Source organism: Apium graveolens, chromosome 3 (assembly GCF_009905375.1).
Source record: "Apium graveolens cultivar Ventura chromosome 3, ASM990537v1, whole genome shotgun sequence".
NCBI lineage: Eukaryota > Viridiplantae > Streptophyta > Magnoliopsida > Apiales > Apiaceae > Apium > Apium graveolens.
The window spans coordinates 79,097,958-79,117,048 of NC_133649.1; the positions used below are offsets into that span (position 1 = coordinate 79,097,958).

The window sequence follows — 19,091 nt, forward strand, 5'->3', positions numbered from 1 at the left end:
TAATCTTTAGAATTATTCTTATACAAATTAAAATAATAGGTTTATCTAAAATCTCAATATATCACAAAATACCCTTATCATAATTTTATAGTACATCATAATTCTAACAATATATGCAACCAGATTTGAGGTCTACTTTGTTCGCTTTATCCGGTTTATCTCACTCATTATATCCATAATAATGCACGTGTGTTTTTTTTTAACAAAGCATTCTGCAGTTTCCATTCATACAACTCTCTACTACTACGCACAAACAAAAGAGTGAAATTAGCAATTAAATATGATGGCATCTAATTCCTGTCATGCAATTGCTTACTTTCTTTTTCTTTGGACAAGCAATAGTCTTAAAAGATTATATTTAAGTGCATACAGAACATAGAACATATAATTTTAACAATTACATGTGTGATTAAACATGAGGAGGACTTAATGAATATGTAATTTATTGGGGTTTACTTTTTAATCCGCAAAATAATTTAAAATATTACAATGTTCTTAGCCGAATTTCCTATATTAAATACATATTGCCTCTGGTTTATTAGTTGAGCTAGAATCTTAGAGTGTTAGGATTAGAATAGTAGAATGTAGAAGTAGTATACAACAATTTGGTGGTATTCTGGGTAGAATGATTATCTATATATAGCCAACGAGTTAAGTGTATGTGTAGTAGTAGATTAATAGTGATCCCAGTCCCACCACCCTCTGCCTGTATTCTTTATACATCATCCATCATCCATCATCATCATAACCATACCAACCGCCATTTCTTCAGCTCCAAGTCTGTCCCTGTCCCCCCCCCCCCTCCTCCATTACCAACCACTGATTACCCCAGACTCATTATGCTTTAAATAAGCACCTTTTTTTTTAATATATTCTTTTATTTGCTAAGTTGTTGATATTGATTTAGTGAACAGAAAAGTGGGCACATCAACAAGTGCTGTGGTCTGTTTGGGGAGAGCAGAATGAAGTTTAATAAAGTCAATGGCGTTGTCAAAGTTTTGAATGGTGATCATGACACTCATAGTCCTGTAAAGGATATTGGTGTTGCTGATAAAAGTAATGATGCTGCCACTCAAGTTTATAAAAGGATGAGGCCTAAACAGGGTCTTGATGCAACTAGTGGCAAGAGAACAACTTGGAGGACTGACACTTCTAAAGTGTTTGATGCAAACTCTGTTGAGGTTACAAGACAAGAGTCTGGATTGAGTAATAATATGGAGGATCAATGCAATGAACTGAGTGTCTCTGTTGATGAGACGGAGAAAAGCCAGTCTGAATTGACCAAAAATTTGGATGATCAGTGTAGAGAATTGAGTGTTTCTGCTGATGAGATTAACAGAAACCCGGTTAAGGTTTTAAGGCAAGTATCTCAAGTGAGTAAAAGTGTGGGTGAAAAGTGTAAGGAATTGAGTGTTTCTGTTGATGGAATTAAGAAGAGTTCGACTGAGAGTGCGACAAAAAGGTCTGACTGGAGCAAGAATTCGGATGAACAGGCTAAAGAATTGAGTGTATCTGCTGATGGAATCAAGAAAAGTCCAGCTAAGATGAAGAAGACAAGATCTGAGTTGAGTAGGGAGCTCAGTGTTTCTGTTGATGGAGTGGAGAAAAGTCCACCCGTTCGGAGTATGAGGACACGAGCTATGTCACAGAAAGAGTCCAAGGGACCTGATGATGGAATGGATAAGAGTTCACTGCAGTTGAGAAAGGTGAAATCTGCATCGAGTAAGGCGTCCAGTGTGAGAAATGAGAGTAATGCTGGACTGAGGAAGACAAGATCAGAGGCCGGTAAGGACTCGAATGTGCCTGCCGGTGGTAGCGAGGGGATTTCATCTCAATTGATCATATTTGAATCAAATTCGGATAAAATTGTCGGTGATTCTAGTAGAATTCTCTCTGCTGATGAAATTAGGAGGATGTCAATTGAATCAGAGGGATCGCAGTCCGAGTCCAGCGATCTTTTTGATGAGACAAAAAAGGTTCTTGATGTGTCTGCTGTAGCTCTCAAGAAGAGCCCTACAGGTATTGCTAAAAGTAATTGTAAGGAACTTATTGAGTATGAAGAAAAGACTATCACAAGCAATCTAGGTAATGCCGGTTCAATCAAATCTCCTCCTAACTTAGAGGTCACTGATGATGAAGATGAAGATGATTGGGATGAAGAATTAGAGGAGGAGTCTGATGAGGAAATTGAGACTGAAACAGTAAAGGAAAGCTTACTTGTGACAGAAATTGGCATTCCAGAACAGAAGGCCAAAAAGATTGAGGTTGAAGAAAAGAGAATTCAAGAAAGTAACTTAAAATCCGCTCCCACTTCAACAACAGTTAAGAAACAGACTACTACTGGTGCAATCCATCCCAGAATTGTCTCGAAACCCACAAAAACTGAACCAAGTAAGTTATTTTTTCTGCTTTGCTAATCCTCTTCTTAATTTTTACTTATCAATCCTTATTCCGAAAGTCAACAGTCCAGTGTCATAGATTTGATCGGTATCATTCTTGATTGTTCTTTTCTGTTTGCCATTTAGTTCCAGTTGCAGATGGATATTGTTCGGTGCCCAAGAGACACAGCAAACTGCAGAGTTTAGGTAAACTTTTGTTTTCAGTAATAAAGCCAATTATTATTCTTCTTTATTAAAGCACTTGGAATTTGAGCACAGATTAAATTATGCTTTGAATGTGATTTTCAGTTGATCTAGTCATGTGGAGAGATGCATCAAAATCAGCATTTATCTTTGGACTGGGAACTTTTGTCATAATGTCATCTTCTTACACCACAGATCTCAATATAAGGTCAGAATATTAATGCTTAAAGTATTTACTAATCCATATGTTTATTGCCTTGAAGATGTAAAAATTAGTTACTTTTAACTATTATTTTGTTCCGATGCAGAACTAACGAGTAATTTTTTTTCTGTTATTTGCATTTTTACAGCTTAATATCAGTACTTTCCTACGTGGGTCTTATTTATCTTGCCGTAACTTTTCTCTTCAGATCACTCAGACATCGGTATGTCATGCAAATCAGTAACTTATCAGTCATGTTACAATAATATGCCCAAATTACGTTGTAATAACTTTTTTTAATGTAATAACAGAGAGGTTATAGATGAAGATGAGACATGCCAAGAAAATGTTTTTGGGGTAGAAGAAGCAATGTGGTTACTAAAAATGTTCCTTCCATACATAAATGAGTTTCTCTTGAAACTGAGAGCTCTATTTTCTGGTGATCCAGCCACCACAATGAAGGTAAATTCTTTGCTTTCAGCCTTCTACTGTTTAGCTCCTTCCTTCTTCTATTTAATATGTGTGCATTTAAGTACATAATTTTTAAAATTTATCTTTTCTCAATTGGTGACCGTTGGCTTAAATTGACAAATTGTGTGGCTGGCAGTTGGCAGTGTTGCTCTTTGTTTTAGCAAGGTGTGGCAGCTCCATTACTATATGGAAGATGGCCAAATTGGGTGAGTACTCCGAACACACACAAAAAAATATTAACTGTGAATTTGATTGCTCTTATTTTTCATTATGTAGTCACTCTTAATCAGAAGCCACTAAGGGCGGGCGCCTACACACACACAAAATGTCCCTAGGAATTAATTAAACAAACTTTGAAGCAAGTTCTATCTGAATAGAGTTGTATTATAAACAAACTGAAGATTGTAATACTAACTTTTTAAAGAAAATGCAAGTGTGCTTAAGTTTATTGTCCTTTTGCTTTATATCTTTAGTGAAGGAAGAGTATCTTTGCTTTTGAAATATGAAGATAATGTCGTATTCAACTTATGTGTCCTAAAATGAGATGTCAATTTGTCGCCACCACTGGACCCGTGTATGTGTCTTGTCTAGAAAAAATATACAAAGGGGATGAAGGATCTGCTACTCTTTCATCTTCACCTTTAATGTATTTGGAACTATAAGGTTTCTTCTAGTGAGAACACATAACTCCCAAGAACTCTGGAATGAAATGTTATTTAGAGTGTAGATTCGGAAACAAACCAAAACATTTATTCGAGTATGTAAGTTTTGTATGGTGTGTCATGTTAAGATATAAATATGGAGGGCTGATAACGTAACGCGTAAAATTTACCAGGACTAAAGGTTCATAAGCATATTTCTTGTCATTTCCTTTGGCAGCCAAATAAGATGCAAAGTGTACAATTGCTGAACATTCTTTTTTAATTGCAGGGTTCTTTGGAGCTTTCACCGTACCAAAAATTTGTTCTTCTTACTCTTCTCAACTGTCTGCATTTGGTAAGAAACATCTTTTTTAACTTTGAATACCATGCACATGCAATTTTTACTTGCTGCAGTTATGTACCCCTTTTCTGTTATGATACATGTACTTTACTGTTATTCAAGTAGACATTTACACAACTGCTAGATTCAATCAGCAGTGTATGTGAGTGTTAGTAGTAGCTCGGAATTGAATCATGCAGTGAAGTTAAGATCACTGCACCCATGGTCCCTTGTGTGGACCTAACTTTGGGACACTTGTGTGTGTGTGTGGGTGTCTATTGTGGACTATGATGAAACACATAACAAACGGCTCTGTGATGAAGAAGGTTCTCATCTACTATATGGTAGCATGGTCCACTATTATAGATGAACTTGTTTGGATTGACTTGTTTAATCAAAATAAGTGTTTATTTCTGAAAGTATCCAATGAGCTACTCCAAAAAAAAGATAAGGATTTATTTACTTCTTTATCTTCCACACTGATACACTTGTTTGGCCAAAACCAGGCAAATTAATCACATTGTTGTTTGATGGCTCACTATGCATTCGATTTATTTAAAAACAGTTCTGGGTGGTTGCGAGTTTGATTCCCAATATTCTAATATCAATTCGGATCTAGTTCTGCTAATAGATTCCTGTTATAGTCGTTTTAACACTTCAAATAAATGCAGGTAAATTTTGGATTCTTCGTGTAAGAGACGCATGGGAATCATGTTCCCATAAGAAAGCGGTAGGGTTCTTCATTTTCACTCTCATTTGGAACTTATCTTCCATGGTTGCTCGGATTTGGGCAGGTAAAAATCATCATTATACCACAAAACAACTTTAATAATTTGAAGTAAGTGGTTGATTAAAGGTGTTAATCCATGATTACTGAATAAAAAATGTTGGTGCATGCAGTGTTCATGGTGTTTGTGGCCTTTAAATACTACCAGCAATCTATAAGGATAGAGGAGGGTTGGATTAAGGATGATAATGAAGAAGAAGAAGAAGAAGAAATAAGTGGGAAATCTTCATCATCACCGTTAGTAGTAGAAGTAGTTGAAGAAAAAAAGAAAAATAATTCAGTGGACGCATAAGAAGACAAGGGCCTGGGCCTACTGTACTGGAAACTAAGAAACAAAAGAAGCCCATTTCATGATTCACAATTGTGTGTATATAACAGACATACATACTTACTTGTAAAACTACCATTACCATACCACACTGTTGGCTTGGACCACTTACAATGGTGCAAATTAGCTCCCCTCCCCCGCTCACATGTATTTTATCTAACTACCTTAAACTTGAATAAGTATATGCAGTATATTTTTATAAGAATGTTCCAAGATTGTGGCTACTTTTAGTTTATACTTTAATGTGTTTTTTCATTACTGTACATGTTTGTTGCAGTTGTGTTAAGTAGCTAACATGAGACATTGAACATGGTTGGAATTGGTTACACAACGCTTATGTTTGATACTCAGAAGCCAGTTTGAAATATTGATTTATCAAGAGTTTTAAACTTGGAGGGTGTTTGAATTCTAAAATCTCAAATGTTAAGTACTAAAAATTATAAAATTGGTTCATTTTAATTGATGAAAATTTTATGTATGCAAGAGGCAGGGGCATAGTCAGAAAATAAAATTACTGAGATCAAATTTTAAAATATTTATAATTTAAAAATTTTAAGTATAATTTTTTTAGTGGGGTCAAATATTAAAATTACTCGTAAATTTTAACTAATATATGATTGATATAATTAAAATTTATATATAATTTCAAGTTGATGAAATTAATCTCACAGCCAATATGTTCGCTATGCCCTGACAAGAGGATTCATCGTTATTAAAGAATATTAAAGAATAGTATTCAATCAAACTTACTTAAAAATATGATATTTAGTGACTAATGGACGTAGAAAAATCGATCTTTTATATATTGAGATAAAAGATTCAAGTCATTAAATTATTGTGATTTGTGAAACGCAGACTAACAACATTGAATGGACGCTCGAGCGGGCAATTTATAAGAAACTTTTGTGGCATAACAATAAAAATTTAGATATTTTGTGTTCAAGTATAATCAACCGAATTAACCGGTTCTAGATGACTATGTTGGGCTTGCTAAGGGATCAATCGTTTGTAGAGGATTATGTTGGACTTGCTAAGTAAACATAATTTATATTAATATGATATTGTCCGTTTTGGACCGAGTGCACACAAATTTATTTTTGGGCGGTTGGAAGTTGAATAAGAGAAACTTATTTATATTTTATTTACAGAATTATTATCTCATAATTCAACCTGTCTCAGCGATATAAATTATTCCACATAACAATATAAAATTATTAAATAGTTATCCCAATAATTTCATGATTGAATCGGATACAAGTAATTAGTTACGACCAATTACGATTTATGACTCAGAACGATACAAATTATCTCGTATTATAGTAAAATTCTTGGTGACAGCTAAAATTTGTCAATTTTAACGGTCAAATTTGAAAATCACATATTGGTGATTAAATTTAATTTTTGAGTAGTACTAGATAACTCAAATATTTTTCTCAAAAAAATTACTAAATAACGTGACTGAAACATGACTCATTTTAATTTGTGGGTCTCATATTATTATTAGAAAAGTTATCAAATATTCATTTGACACATCAGATTTGGAAAATATTTTGGTGTAAAAATTTGAGATTTCTTATATTTTCCTTAATTTTTATCTTTTAAAATAGTGGCATCCGTCAAGGGTCACTCAACGAATCGTTAAGTGCAATGAATTAAAAGTAAATTTTACAATGGTGATAAACTTTTTAAAATTTGGACCAACATTTTGTTAAAATAAATAAATTTTGGCCACCAATATAAAATTTATTTCACACTTATTTATATTTGATTAATAATATTTGACAGACGTCATTATTTTAAAAGACGGAAGTTAAATATAATCATTAATATACTAACGTTGAACTTGGGCCAATATTTTATTAAAATTAGAAAACTTTAGCCATCATTATAAATTTTAGTTTGATTAATGACATGATATTTTTTAATTAATGACATGATATTTTTGAGTTTTTTATAAAAAAAAATAAGCAGAATAATTTATATAGAAACCCCTCATTAATAGATTCTTGTTGAAAACAAGACGACGAAATTGGGGGAGGGGACGCAGTAAGGTCAAAAAGAAAATTGAAGGCATCAAAACATTTTTGCACAGAGAAGCAGATAGTTGAAGATCAAAATTAAACATAACAAAATTGGGCATGACTTGAACTAAATAGAGATAGCATCAAAAGTGAAAAAACCTTCCTTTGCAGATGATTTCAGATGATCTGAACACCGAACAGCTTAAAACCAATCTTCTGTTGCTCTGCTGCAGTTCCTGATCCTAATGTCAGCAAACCCTTGTCAAACTCTTTCCCAGCCTCACTGTCAGCACTATTCTTCTGCATTTCAAACTCTTCCTGCCTAAAATGCATGCTTCTCTCCAAATTATCACTCCTTTCATCATCCACGCTATCGCTATAATAAGCTACATCAATCATAAAATTCTTGTGCACAATGTTGTTAGCTGCATCTACACAAGAATAAGTAAAGAAAATGACCCTATCTTTGTATTTTAGCTTCTTTTCGCGCACAAACTCGTTCCAACCCCTCGTGAAAACGTAACTCTGGCTGCTCTTCCAGTAACAATACCTAAACCTCCACTGTCTCATTGAGCTGTCATAGAAAACTAGCTGAAGGTCATCTATTTCTGCACTGGCCTCGTTTCCATTAGATAAACGCGGGAAATAGCTGACAGCATGTTTCTTCGGGATCACAAGCCTATTGAGACTGCCAACATCGCTAGGAGTTAATTCCTTTTCAAATAGTTTTGAACATAAAAACTCTCCCTTTTTTTGGTCCAATGATAAGTTCAGGTCAGCACTCTCCGAGTCCTTGGATTGACATTGCAGCTTAAGATAATCAGAAAACCTTGATGGATAGGAACCATCTTTTATCATGCATATCACTTCTTCTGTGCTGAACTGACGCTGAAATTTTGGTTCTTGTGCATTGATGCTTGACCAAGGAAAGTTTCTATGAGAATCATAGTTGCGAAGTTTAATGGCTGCACTATCATACGCCATTGCAGCTTCATTCTCCGAGTTGAAAGTCCCAAGCCAAATCCTCTGATGATTGGCATAGATTTGTGCTCCCCAATGACCATTCAGTAAAGCAACCACTCCCTTGAATCTAGAACTATAGGCATTGCTATCGTTTCTTGCACGCTTGTTACGACGTGGGGTAGTTCTGCTTAAAGCAGTATCCCCCCTCTCCAAATTCACAGTGGCACCCGAAACAACCTCGCTCATATCTAGGCACACCAGAAATCATCAGCAATTTGGCAACAACAAAAAATTGCATTGCATCAAAGAATAGACATCTAAAATACAATTATACATAGAAACCCCTTTATGTCATGATTTGTAACAGTTCAGAATTCAGTCTTGTTGTTTAATACTCTGTTTATACTGTACTTGCACTAGCCAGTTGCATACAAGTATAAAACATGGTCATTATAAAACATGGTTATTACAACACATAATAAGAAACCAATGTAGTCATACAAGAATGCACAAGTTTTACAAAATCAGCAATACAATCATAAAGCAATCCCATCAGATGGATATGTATTACATACTTGCTGATTATTATCGCCCCGCTCTCTTTAGCGGATATCGAGAGGGTTCGGATCTTGTAAAAAAGACTGTGTATGACAATAAGAGTGTGTTAAACTAGTAAAAAAAAAGATTCATCACAAAAAACACATCTAGCCGTCAAGAACTCGCAAAGTAATCACAAAGCATGCATAGACATGATTAATATAAATTTACACGTAAGTTTGTGTTGGTGTAAAGAACAGTGTGTTGTGTACCTGTGTTATGTTATCTGCAGACTAAGAAAAAGGTGTATGAATTAGAAAATTGTCCTGTATAGTACTGTGTTTATATAATCAAGACCAGGTGTTTAATATTGCTGTTTGTTCCAAAACAACAAGTAGATATAATTAACCAAATTAGTGATTCAGTAATTGAGAAAGATCTGGCTTAGATAAAGGAGTAATTATATCAACAACAAGGAAATTATATACAAACACAAGTAATTTATAAGCTGTACACGGTAATAATATCTGACTATCTGTTAAGGTTTATTATGAGAAGATTCGTACAAAGTTGGCAAGTAAAAGAATATTTCCATAAATAGATGTCACCCATAATTGTGTTGCTAATTAGCTACTAGAAGGCTAATTAAAGGATCTTGAATGAGTTAACGGGAAGATTAGGAGGAAGGTGAGAATAATGCGCGACAAAAGGATATGGAGATCGTATTTTTCAGAAATATTTGACAATGTTACAAATATTCCGGCAATCATGTTTACAGGGGCGAAGATATCGTTTATGTGAAGGGAAATGTTAATCCAGATTAATGAGATACAGCTTGTTTTTAATTGTGTTATATTTATTGATTTTACTTTGATGCTTATCGGTCTCTTGTGATCAATATTCAAAAATCAATACCATATAGATTTAAAATTGTTCGGTCTTCGCGGACTATCTCTTTAGGAAAGTATGTTTTTGCCAGGATAGACATGGGCTTCTCACTGTAGATCTTTCGCCCAAATTTACATTCTTATTAAATGTAATTGAGGGTATGTTTGACATTTCTGTTGCATACAACAACATTTGTTTGCCGATAAATAATCAAGAATTGTTTGATAAAATTTGAAAGTTGTTTTTTTGAAAAATGTTTTTGACTTAAAATTTTATTAGAGAGAGTAAGGCCTCTAGTATTTTTTGAAAAGACTAGTGCTAAATTTCACAAAATTATTCCCCAATTTTTTTATCAAATAGCGTGTCAAACACATCACATATTTTAATTTGTGGACGCATATTAATACACATGGGGTCTTATATTATGTTTAGGAAATTTGTTATTTACTATATGACACATCAGCATTTGAAGAAGTTTTTGGGAAAAAAAATTGGGAACCTAACATTTCTCTTTCAAAAAAGCCGCTTTCAACTTTTACAGAAAACAAATGCTAATTTTACATCAAATCTCATTAAAAGTATTAATGTTTAATTTTTTATATCAAAACATAAAAAAAATATTAGCAAATAGTCATCTACTTTTCTAACAACACTTTTTTCACTAACACTTTTTCTAACATCACAACATTTTTTTATAACAATTCCAAACAACGCCTTAATATATTATCTAAATGTTTATATTATATATGAACATTTCAGTGAGAATAAAAATCTCAAAATCTCACAAGCACACAAGTATGGTGTTCCTTGTCACTCAAAAATGTAACTTTTTTCATTTTCTATCTAAAATATTATTCTTGACTATTTTTCCGTTTAATGTTTAGAATTAATTTTATTGAGTTTTGAAATAATTCATAAAATGTACTTAAATTTTGTGTTAACAGTTAAACATATGTATTTCATGCGTTTGTCTAAATAGCATGCAATAACGTTTTCTATCACTCAAAAATGTAATTTTTAACTTTTTTGCGTCCAAAACCAAATACACAACTATTTATTGCTTTTAAAGTAAGTGATTAATTAAGAAACCCAATTAGATTTTAATTTATTGTATGGACCTAAAATGTGGATACCTAATACTAGACTCAATTAAATTATAATGGGAGATTGAATTATGTGGTATATAAAAGGGTTATAGTCCTCAATATATCAAGTACACGTAACGGCTTATGTACTACCTATCAAAGAGAGCCATTGAAAAAAAAACTCTAAGAAGTACTTGGTTGAGTAAGACAATGATCAAGAAAATAATACAGATTCATATACCGCAATAATTATCATCTTATGAATTCGGGTACGCTCCCACCTTCGGTTTTAATCTCGATAATTAGATATGATGATTACGGTCCTTTTCTCTATTATAGAGAATTATATGTTTATAGAATTCTTAGATTCTATCAATTGGTATCAGAGCTTCTTCATATTTGATTATTGGGAATTGAATCATGTTATTTGATACATAGTATTTTTCGATTTATTCAATTTTCTGTTTTCAAGAAGAATTGATATAGAGACAGATGACATGATATATATGGGACTTAGTTTTATTGCTTGGACTATGATTGTTTTTTGATCTCTAGTCAATCATGTTTATACCCATTTATTCGTATTTCGTGAGTTTTGTTTGATAAGTGATTTTTACATTATTGTTTTTATGGACAAAGTTAAAATAATAATGGCTATAGTTTTGGTTGTGATGAGTCGGGAACCAAGTTTGATTTATTAAATAAGTATAATTTTTGTGGCCATGATACTGTTGTTGTTTCTTGAATTCAAGCAAGTATTCTTTAGTCATGAATTTAGTTGGCCTTTATATATAAATGTAATAGACATTGTTCTTTACTGGTAGATTAAGAAATTGCCAATTTAATAATTTAAGGTCTCTTCTTGAGTGGGACAATTGAGATGTACTATAGGATGTTGAACGAATACATAGCTCGGTTAGTAAGCTAGAAAGTAAAGAATATATAATATTTGTGAGTTAAATATTAATAACTTATTTATTTAAGTAGTTGAATATTTTTAAGTTGATTAATTAAAGCAATATGTCGCCAAAGTGACCTCTTTTATTTAGATTAATTAATTTAAAATTATTATTATGATGATAAAATATTTAATTTTATGCAAATTTTATCGGTCCAAAGGAAGGTAACGTTTGGACAAAATTAAAATATTCTTGTGATAATAAGTATGTAACAATATTAAGTTTTTCATGCGAATAATAAGTCGGTCCAAAGAAAGACATATTATTTGACAGAAATTAATTGTTAATACTTGATTATTGCGTGGAGAATACCAATTATAAATTAATTTTTTTGTCTAAAGACTAAAATTTAATGTTGCGCTAGGTATCTTGTGATGGTGTTGCTAATATTTAAAATTTATCACATTATTGTATATACTAGTTTTGAGCATTATGTTGTATATTTGCTTTCTATTACAGTTACATCTTCTGTTAATTCTGCTTCCACTCAATTGAGCATGATTCCAATGTTGAATGGGACAAATTATGTCACGTGGAAAGAGAATGTTGAAATCATTCTTGGGTGTATGGATCTTGACCTTGCGCTAAGGAAAGAGCAACCAGTTCCCACTACGAATGATCCCAAAACGGATCAAATTGAGAAATGGGAACGCTCTAATCGCATGTGCCTGGCGATCATGAAGCAAATGATTCCAACTGGCTTTTGGGGCTCTATTGCTGAGAGCACAAGTGACAAGAAGTTCCTCTCCGAGATTGAGCAATATTTTTCTAAGAATGAGAAAGCGGAAACGAGTAATCTTCTGTCAAAACTCGTGACCATGAAGTATAAAGGAAAGGGGAACATAAGGGAGTACATCATTGGATGTCTAATCTTGTTGGCAAACTCAAGGAACTCAAGTTAGAACTTTCGGATGAGTTGCTTGTTCACTTGGTGATTATCTATCTACCTCCTCAGTTTGGACACTTTGTGGTGAGTTATAATACTCAAAAGGAAAAATGGACTCTTAATGAGCTCATTTCACACTGTGTGCAAGAGGAAGAGAGGGTTTTGCGAGAGAAGACTGATAGTGCTCACTTGGCATCAAGCTCTCATGATAAGAAAAGAAAGAGAGTTAAGGATATTGCAAGTGGAAAACCCAAGCATCAGTTGCAAGAGAAGTAGGATAAGGGAACAACCTGCTACTTTTGCAAGAAGGCTGGACACATGAAGAAAGAGTGTTTCAAATATGTTGTTTGGCATGTGAAGAAGGGTAAGACTTTTTTCTTTGTCTGAAGTTAATTTGGCTTCTGTACCTAAGGATACATGGTGGGTAGATTCTGGTGCTACTACTCACATAAGTGTATCAATGCAGGGTTGCCTGTGGAGCCGACCGCCAATTGATGCCGAAAGATTCATCTATGTGGGCGACGATAATAAAGTTTCAGTTGAAGTTGTTGGAACATTTAGATTATTATTAAAAACTGGTGTTTATTTGGATTTATTTGAGACATTTGTTGCACCGTCTTTTAGACGAAATCTTATTTCTATTTCCTGTTTGGACAAATATGGCTACACTTGTTCTTTTAGAAATAATAAAGTGTGTTTCTCTTTAAATTCAAATGTGGTTGTCACTGGTTCTTTGATTGATAATCTTTATATGCTTGATATTGTTGTTTTTAATAATGAAATTTGCACTCAAGTGCAAGAGGTACAAAACGTAAGTTAACTGAGAATTCTGCTATGTTGTGGCACAAGTGATTAGGTCATATCTCTAAACAGAGAATTCAGAGGCTTGTGAATGATATAATTCTTGATCCCTTAAATTTAAGTGATTTTCAAGTCTTTGTTGAATGCATTAAGAGGAAAAAAAACAAACTCGAAAAAGTTAGGTGTCAATAGAGCTACAAGTATCTTGGAATTGATTCATACCGATATATGTGGACCATTCCCTACGGCCTCCTAGAACGGTCAACGGTATTTTATCACGTTCATAGATGATTACTCTATGTATGGTTACCTATACTTGATACATGAAAAGTCACAAGCTCTGGACGTATTTAAAGAGTATAAAGCTGAAGTTTAACTTCAGCTAAACAGTAGTATTAAAGCTGTCAGATCTGATCGTGGTGTTTAATACTACGGAAGATATGATGGATCAGGTGAAAAACATCCAGGACCCTTTGCTAACTTCCTAAAAGAGTGTGTAATTGTCCCTCCTTACAAACTTTGGACTAAGAAAACACTTAGTATTAAGCATTTACATGTTTGGGGTTGTCCAGCTGATGAAAGGCCATCTAGGCCAAATGAAAAGAAACTGTACTTTAGGACGGTCAGTTGCTATTTTGTTGGGTATCTGGAACGTACTCGCGGATTTAAATTTTATGATCCCGCTACTAGATCCTTATTTGAGACTGATAATGCAAGATTTTTTGAGGATGTTGATTTTGGGAGGGAAGATATAGGTAAAAGTATTGTCTTTAAAGAAGATAGTCATGATCCTATTTATGACTCTGCCGAGAGAAATGATCAGATTATGATACCTATCATTGTTCAAGGCCCTCCGATTCAAGACAACACTGAAATTCCCCATATGAACCAATTGAGCAAACACAACAACCTCATGAATCACAAGAAGTGCCACTAAGAAGATCCACTAGAGAGCGAAAGAGCGCAATTTCAGATGATTATGTTGTTTTCCTACAAGAACATGAAGATGGAATTGGCATTGGGGAAGATGATCCTGTAAATCTGCAACAAGCGATACAGAGTCCTAACTCTCAAAAGTAGATTGATGTCATGAATGAAGAGATACAATCTATGAAAGACAATGATGTTTGGGATCTTGTCGAGTTGCCTAAAGGCACAAAACCTATTGGTTGCAAATGGGTATTTAAAACCAAAAGGGATTCGAGTGGTAACATCGAAAGATATAAGGCTCGTCTATTCGCTAAAGGATTCACTCAAAAGAAAGGTATCGACTACAATGAGACTTTCTCTCCAGTTTCCACTAAAGACTCATTTAGAATTTTAATGCACTTGTGGCTCATTATGATCTAGAGCTACATCAGATGGACGTAAAGACGGCATTTCTTAATGGAAACATTGGCAAGACAATTTATATGGTGCAACCAAAATTTTTTGTCATTGGAGATCTAAAGTCTGTAGTTTGCAAATTAAAGAAGTCCATCTATGGAATTTATTTCCATATATATATATATATATATATATATATATTTAATATTTTGATATCTCAGGCAGGCTTCTCATAAATGGTATCACAATTTTTATCATATAATCACATCATATGGTTTCGAAGTGAACTTGGTGGAACATTGTGTATATCACAAGTTCAGTGGGAGAAAATTTATATTTCTTATCTTATATGTTGATAACATCTTACTTTCTACTAATGATATAAGCTTATTGCACGATACCAAGAAATTTCTCATGGGTCAATTTGAGATAAAGGACCTTGGTAACGCCTCTTTTGTATTAGGAATTCAGATACATCGAGATTGCTCTCGAGGTATTCTTGGATTGTCACAAAAGAGCTATATCGAAAAGATCCTGGAAAGATAAGGCATGAAAGATTGTGCACCAATGGATACACCTGTGTCTAAGGGAGACAAATTTAGTCTCAAACAGTGTCCCACGAATGAACTTGAGATAAGGGAAATGCAAAGGATACCATATGCATCGGCAGTGGAAAGCCTAATGTATGCTCAAGTTTGTACTCGTCCTGACATAACATTCATTGTTGGAATGTTGGGTAGATATTTGAGTAATCCGGGAATGGAGCAATGGAAAGCAGTGAAATGAGTCTTACGGTATTTGAAGAAAACAAAAGACTATATGCTTACATACAAAAAATCAGATCATCTAGAAATCATTGGATATTCAGATTCTGACTTTGGAGGATGCAAAGATGAAAGAAAATCTACTTCGGGCTATGTTTATCTATTGGCTGGTGGAGCGATTTTTATGGAGGTCTGCCAAATAGACGCTCATAGCTTCATCCACCATGGCTGCAGAATATATAGCATATTTTGTGGCATCCAGTCAAGCTTTATGGCTGCGAAACTTTGTCACTGGTTTGCGTATCCTTGTTGGTGTTAAAAGGCCATTAAAGATATTTTATGATAATAAATCAGCAGTGGAGTATTCAAACAATAATAGGAGCACTACAGATGCAAAACATATAGATATTAAGTTCCTAGTTGTTAAAGAAAAGATTCAGAGTGGACAAATTTCGATAGAACACATTGGCACTAAATCCATGATTGCGGATCCGCTCACTAAGGCATTAACACTTAAGATTTTTTCACGAGCATACTGCTCATATGGGTGTTACCTTATGTGATACTTTGGTTTAGTGGGAGTTCGTATTTTGGTGTTTTATGTAATAAACATTGAGTTGTTTATGTTCTGCAGAATACAGTTGATGGAATTTTATTAAATGTCACTCTATTTTTGTTCAATTATCTTATTGTAATTTCCATGTCACTTATCCATGCATTGCTTCATGTTGTTGAATATATTTGTGTGGTGACCATGGAAGGTTTAGTCACGTAAAGTTTGTGAAGAATGCCGCCAGAATCTCATGCATATATAGTAGACGGGCCGGATTATTTTGGTAAAATCTAAGGACAATAAATAACATAAAATTGCGCACTAAAGTTTTATATAATTGATTTTGGATTCATATGAAGCCCAAGTGGGAGATTGTTATTATTATTTTAATAATAATAGTTAATTTATGGGCTATATATAAATATATATCAATTATATTTGTTATTTATTATATTGGGTTAAATTAAGTGATCAAATAAGAAACCCAATTAGATTTTAATTTATTGTATGGACCTAATAAGTGGATACCTAATCTCAGGCTCAATTAAATTATAATGGGAGATTTAATTAGGTGGTATATAAAAGGGTTATATTCTCCAATATATTAAGTACACGTATCGGCTTATCTACTACCAATCAGAGAGAGCCATTGAGAAAAAAACTTAAGGAATACTTGGTTGAGGAAGACAATGATCAAGAAAATAATACAGATTCAGATACCGCAATAATTATCGTCTTATGAATTCAGGTATACTTCCGCCTTTGGTTTTAATCTTGATAATTAGATATGATGATTACGGTCCTTTTCTCTATTCTGGAGAATTATATGTTTATAGAATTCTTAGATTCTATCAGAAAGCACACTTAAACATTGCGTTAATTGTTAAACGCATGTATTTCATGCATTTGTCCAAAGAGAAGGCAATATTAATTTACGTCGTTACTCGTTCAAAAAACTAATCTGATGTCTATGGGATTAGCATCTTGGTTATTCAGCGTGCAGAGCTTTAAAATTGACCGACAAACCCCTGAGTTAGCACTGCTAATTTATATTACCTATAAACACAAATATTAGTAGGTTTTGAATAATAAAAAAGATCATATCATAATATTTATGAGATTTTGAATCTTCTCCTTCATATTATAAAAATGAGGGCCATAATTCACATTTTACAACCTTAAGCATGACATGCTTAATGTAAAATAATCTTATATGATTTTTTAATTTGTTTTTTCTCAATTCTAGATCATTTTCTGTGTTGATTAGTGAATACTTTCACTATTCTTTAGGATGATTATTTGTCTATATATGTCTTTTATATATTTATAAGAGTATTCTCAACTGATAAACCCTTAGATAAAAAGTCATTGTGCCGTTACTTAATTTGAAAAATATAGGGATTTTATAAAAATATATGCACTCCAATGGGTCTTAATTTTTAGCAAAAATTTAGTCAACCCAATGTTATTGGTTATATGTGTTGCCCTCCAAACATGTAGTGAAATTTCACGTTATATACAGTTATATTAAAATACTATATTCTATTTATACCAATTTTAAATAATGACAGTATACTATTTAAAAATTATATTCAATTATTATAATCAATTTCATTGAAAGTTTGAAACACGTCATCTTTCGGATTCATCAAATTCAAAATATTTTTTGGATGAGTGGGAAATGGTTGCGAGGGAAAGAGAGCCTAAAATTAAAAAAATAAATAAACACAAAGTAAGCATGCTTTAGGGCTACTCACAAAAAGCTAACCCCTTACTCCCGATTTTTAAAAATGACGGAAAATAAGTGGAAGGTAAGTAAAATAGTTTCACTTTCATTTCTAATCGTGTTCATGAGTTTTTAAAGGTAACAAAAGCAAGTGATCGTAATGTAATTTTTACATACTTTATCTTTAAAAATTTCATCCCATTTTTGAGATATCCGATCAGTTACTTTCTTCCCTAATAAAAAATAGAAATATGGCCTGAGAGCTGCACAATTTTACTCTGTTGCACAAACCCCCAAACGGAGAAGATAAAATTTAACAGATCATGTCGAAGCTTTTTTCTTCTCATTCCGATATTGATGCCTCGTCTTCTTCCAGGTTCTTTTCGATTTTTCATTTTCCTTACTTTTTAGCCCCCTTCCCTTGTATTATGTTTTGCATTTTATGTTAAATTTGTTACATATTTTGTAACTTTGAGAAATATGAACAATCTACATCGTAAATTAAGTAATGAAAAAGAACCAGTAAAACTCCATTAATGGATGCTTCTCAAGCTTTTATAATTTGCTACTATATCACCAACATATGTCACAATGTATGTTGCATTATATATATACATAACATATACTCTACTAACTAACTAACTACTCTGATTGTAACTAACTATATATATATATATAGAAAATAAATAACACACACAATACGTGGATGGTACAACTATAATATAGGTGTATATACAGTGATGTGGCAGTACATTAACCGGGATGTATTTCAATAATATTGTAGCATTTATTTATGTAAATTTCACATTTGTTCACTAAAAATCACCTCCTACAAATTTTTAACCCCGATTTTGTAGTCGTAATTTGATGTTAACCTTGTTAAAATTTGTAATGCTAAAGGTTATATTTCGTATTAGTTTTTTTAAAGCGCGTAACTGCGAATTGCTGTATTATTAATGTTATTGATATACTACGCGATTAGCCATGTGATGGTCTTAAAGTTCGAAACCATGATTTATTTATAGATAAGGAATCTCAGAATTATAAGAATCGGTGATATTTCCCTTAACACTTTGGCTTACTGAATTGGTTTTTCAGCTGTTAATTGTGAGGTTATTTGAAGATAAGGAATCTCAGAATTATAAGAATCGGTGATATTGCCCTTAACACTTTGGCTTACTGAATTGGGTTTTTAGCTGTTAATTGTGAGGTTATTTTAATGTAACTGACA

At 33.0% G+C, this 19,091-nt stretch overlaps 2 protein-coding genes across 2 annotated transcripts; one reads left to right on the plus strand and one right to left on the minus strand.

The window, feature by feature from the left end:
- The first annotated feature begins 550 nt into the window (after positions 1-550).
- Positions 551-5,364, plus strand: LOC141712480 (uncharacterized). The gene is made up of 9 exons (XM_074515449.1): positions 551-2,391; positions 2,526-2,585; positions 2,688-2,790; positions 2,933-3,007; positions 3,096-3,246; positions 3,392-3,461; positions 4,186-4,251; positions 4,908-5,030; positions 5,137-5,364. The coding sequence occupies exons 1-9, from the start codon at positions 963-965 to the stop codon at positions 5,313-5,315; spliced, it is 2,256 nt and encodes a 751-aa protein (XP_074371550.1). The 5' UTR covers positions 551-962; the 3' UTR covers positions 5,316-5,364.
- Positions 5,365-7,549: 2,185 nt separating this feature from the next.
- LOC141714374 (AP2/ERF and B3 domain-containing transcription factor At1g50680-like) lies at positions 7,550-8,581 on the minus strand. Its single transcript, XM_074517894.1, has one exon. It carries the CDS (start codon positions 8,579-8,581, stop codon positions 7,550-7,552), a length of 1,032 nt encoding a protein of 343 aa, XP_074373995.1.
- Positions 8,582-19,091: the final 10,510 nt, after the last annotated feature.

Excerpts from the sequence above, each read along its gene's own strand:
- LOC141712480 (XM_074515449.1), top strand. The coding sequence starts at position 963 with ATGAAGTTTAATAAAGTCAATGGCGTTGTCAAAGTTTTGAATGGTGAT. Across the intron at positions 2,586-2,687 it reads CAGCAAACTGCAGAGTTTAG|TTGATCTAGTCATGTGGAGA; the intron begins GTAAACTTTTGT and ends TGTGATTTTCAG. Across the intron at positions 4,252-4,907 it reads TTCTCAACTGTCTGCATTTG|GTAAATTTTGGATTCTTCGT; the intron begins GTAAGAAACATC and ends AAATAAATGCAG.
- LOC141714374 (XM_074517894.1), bottom strand. The coding sequence starts at position 8,581 with ATGAGCGAGGTTGTTTCGGGTGCCACTGTGAATTTGGAGAGGGGGGAT.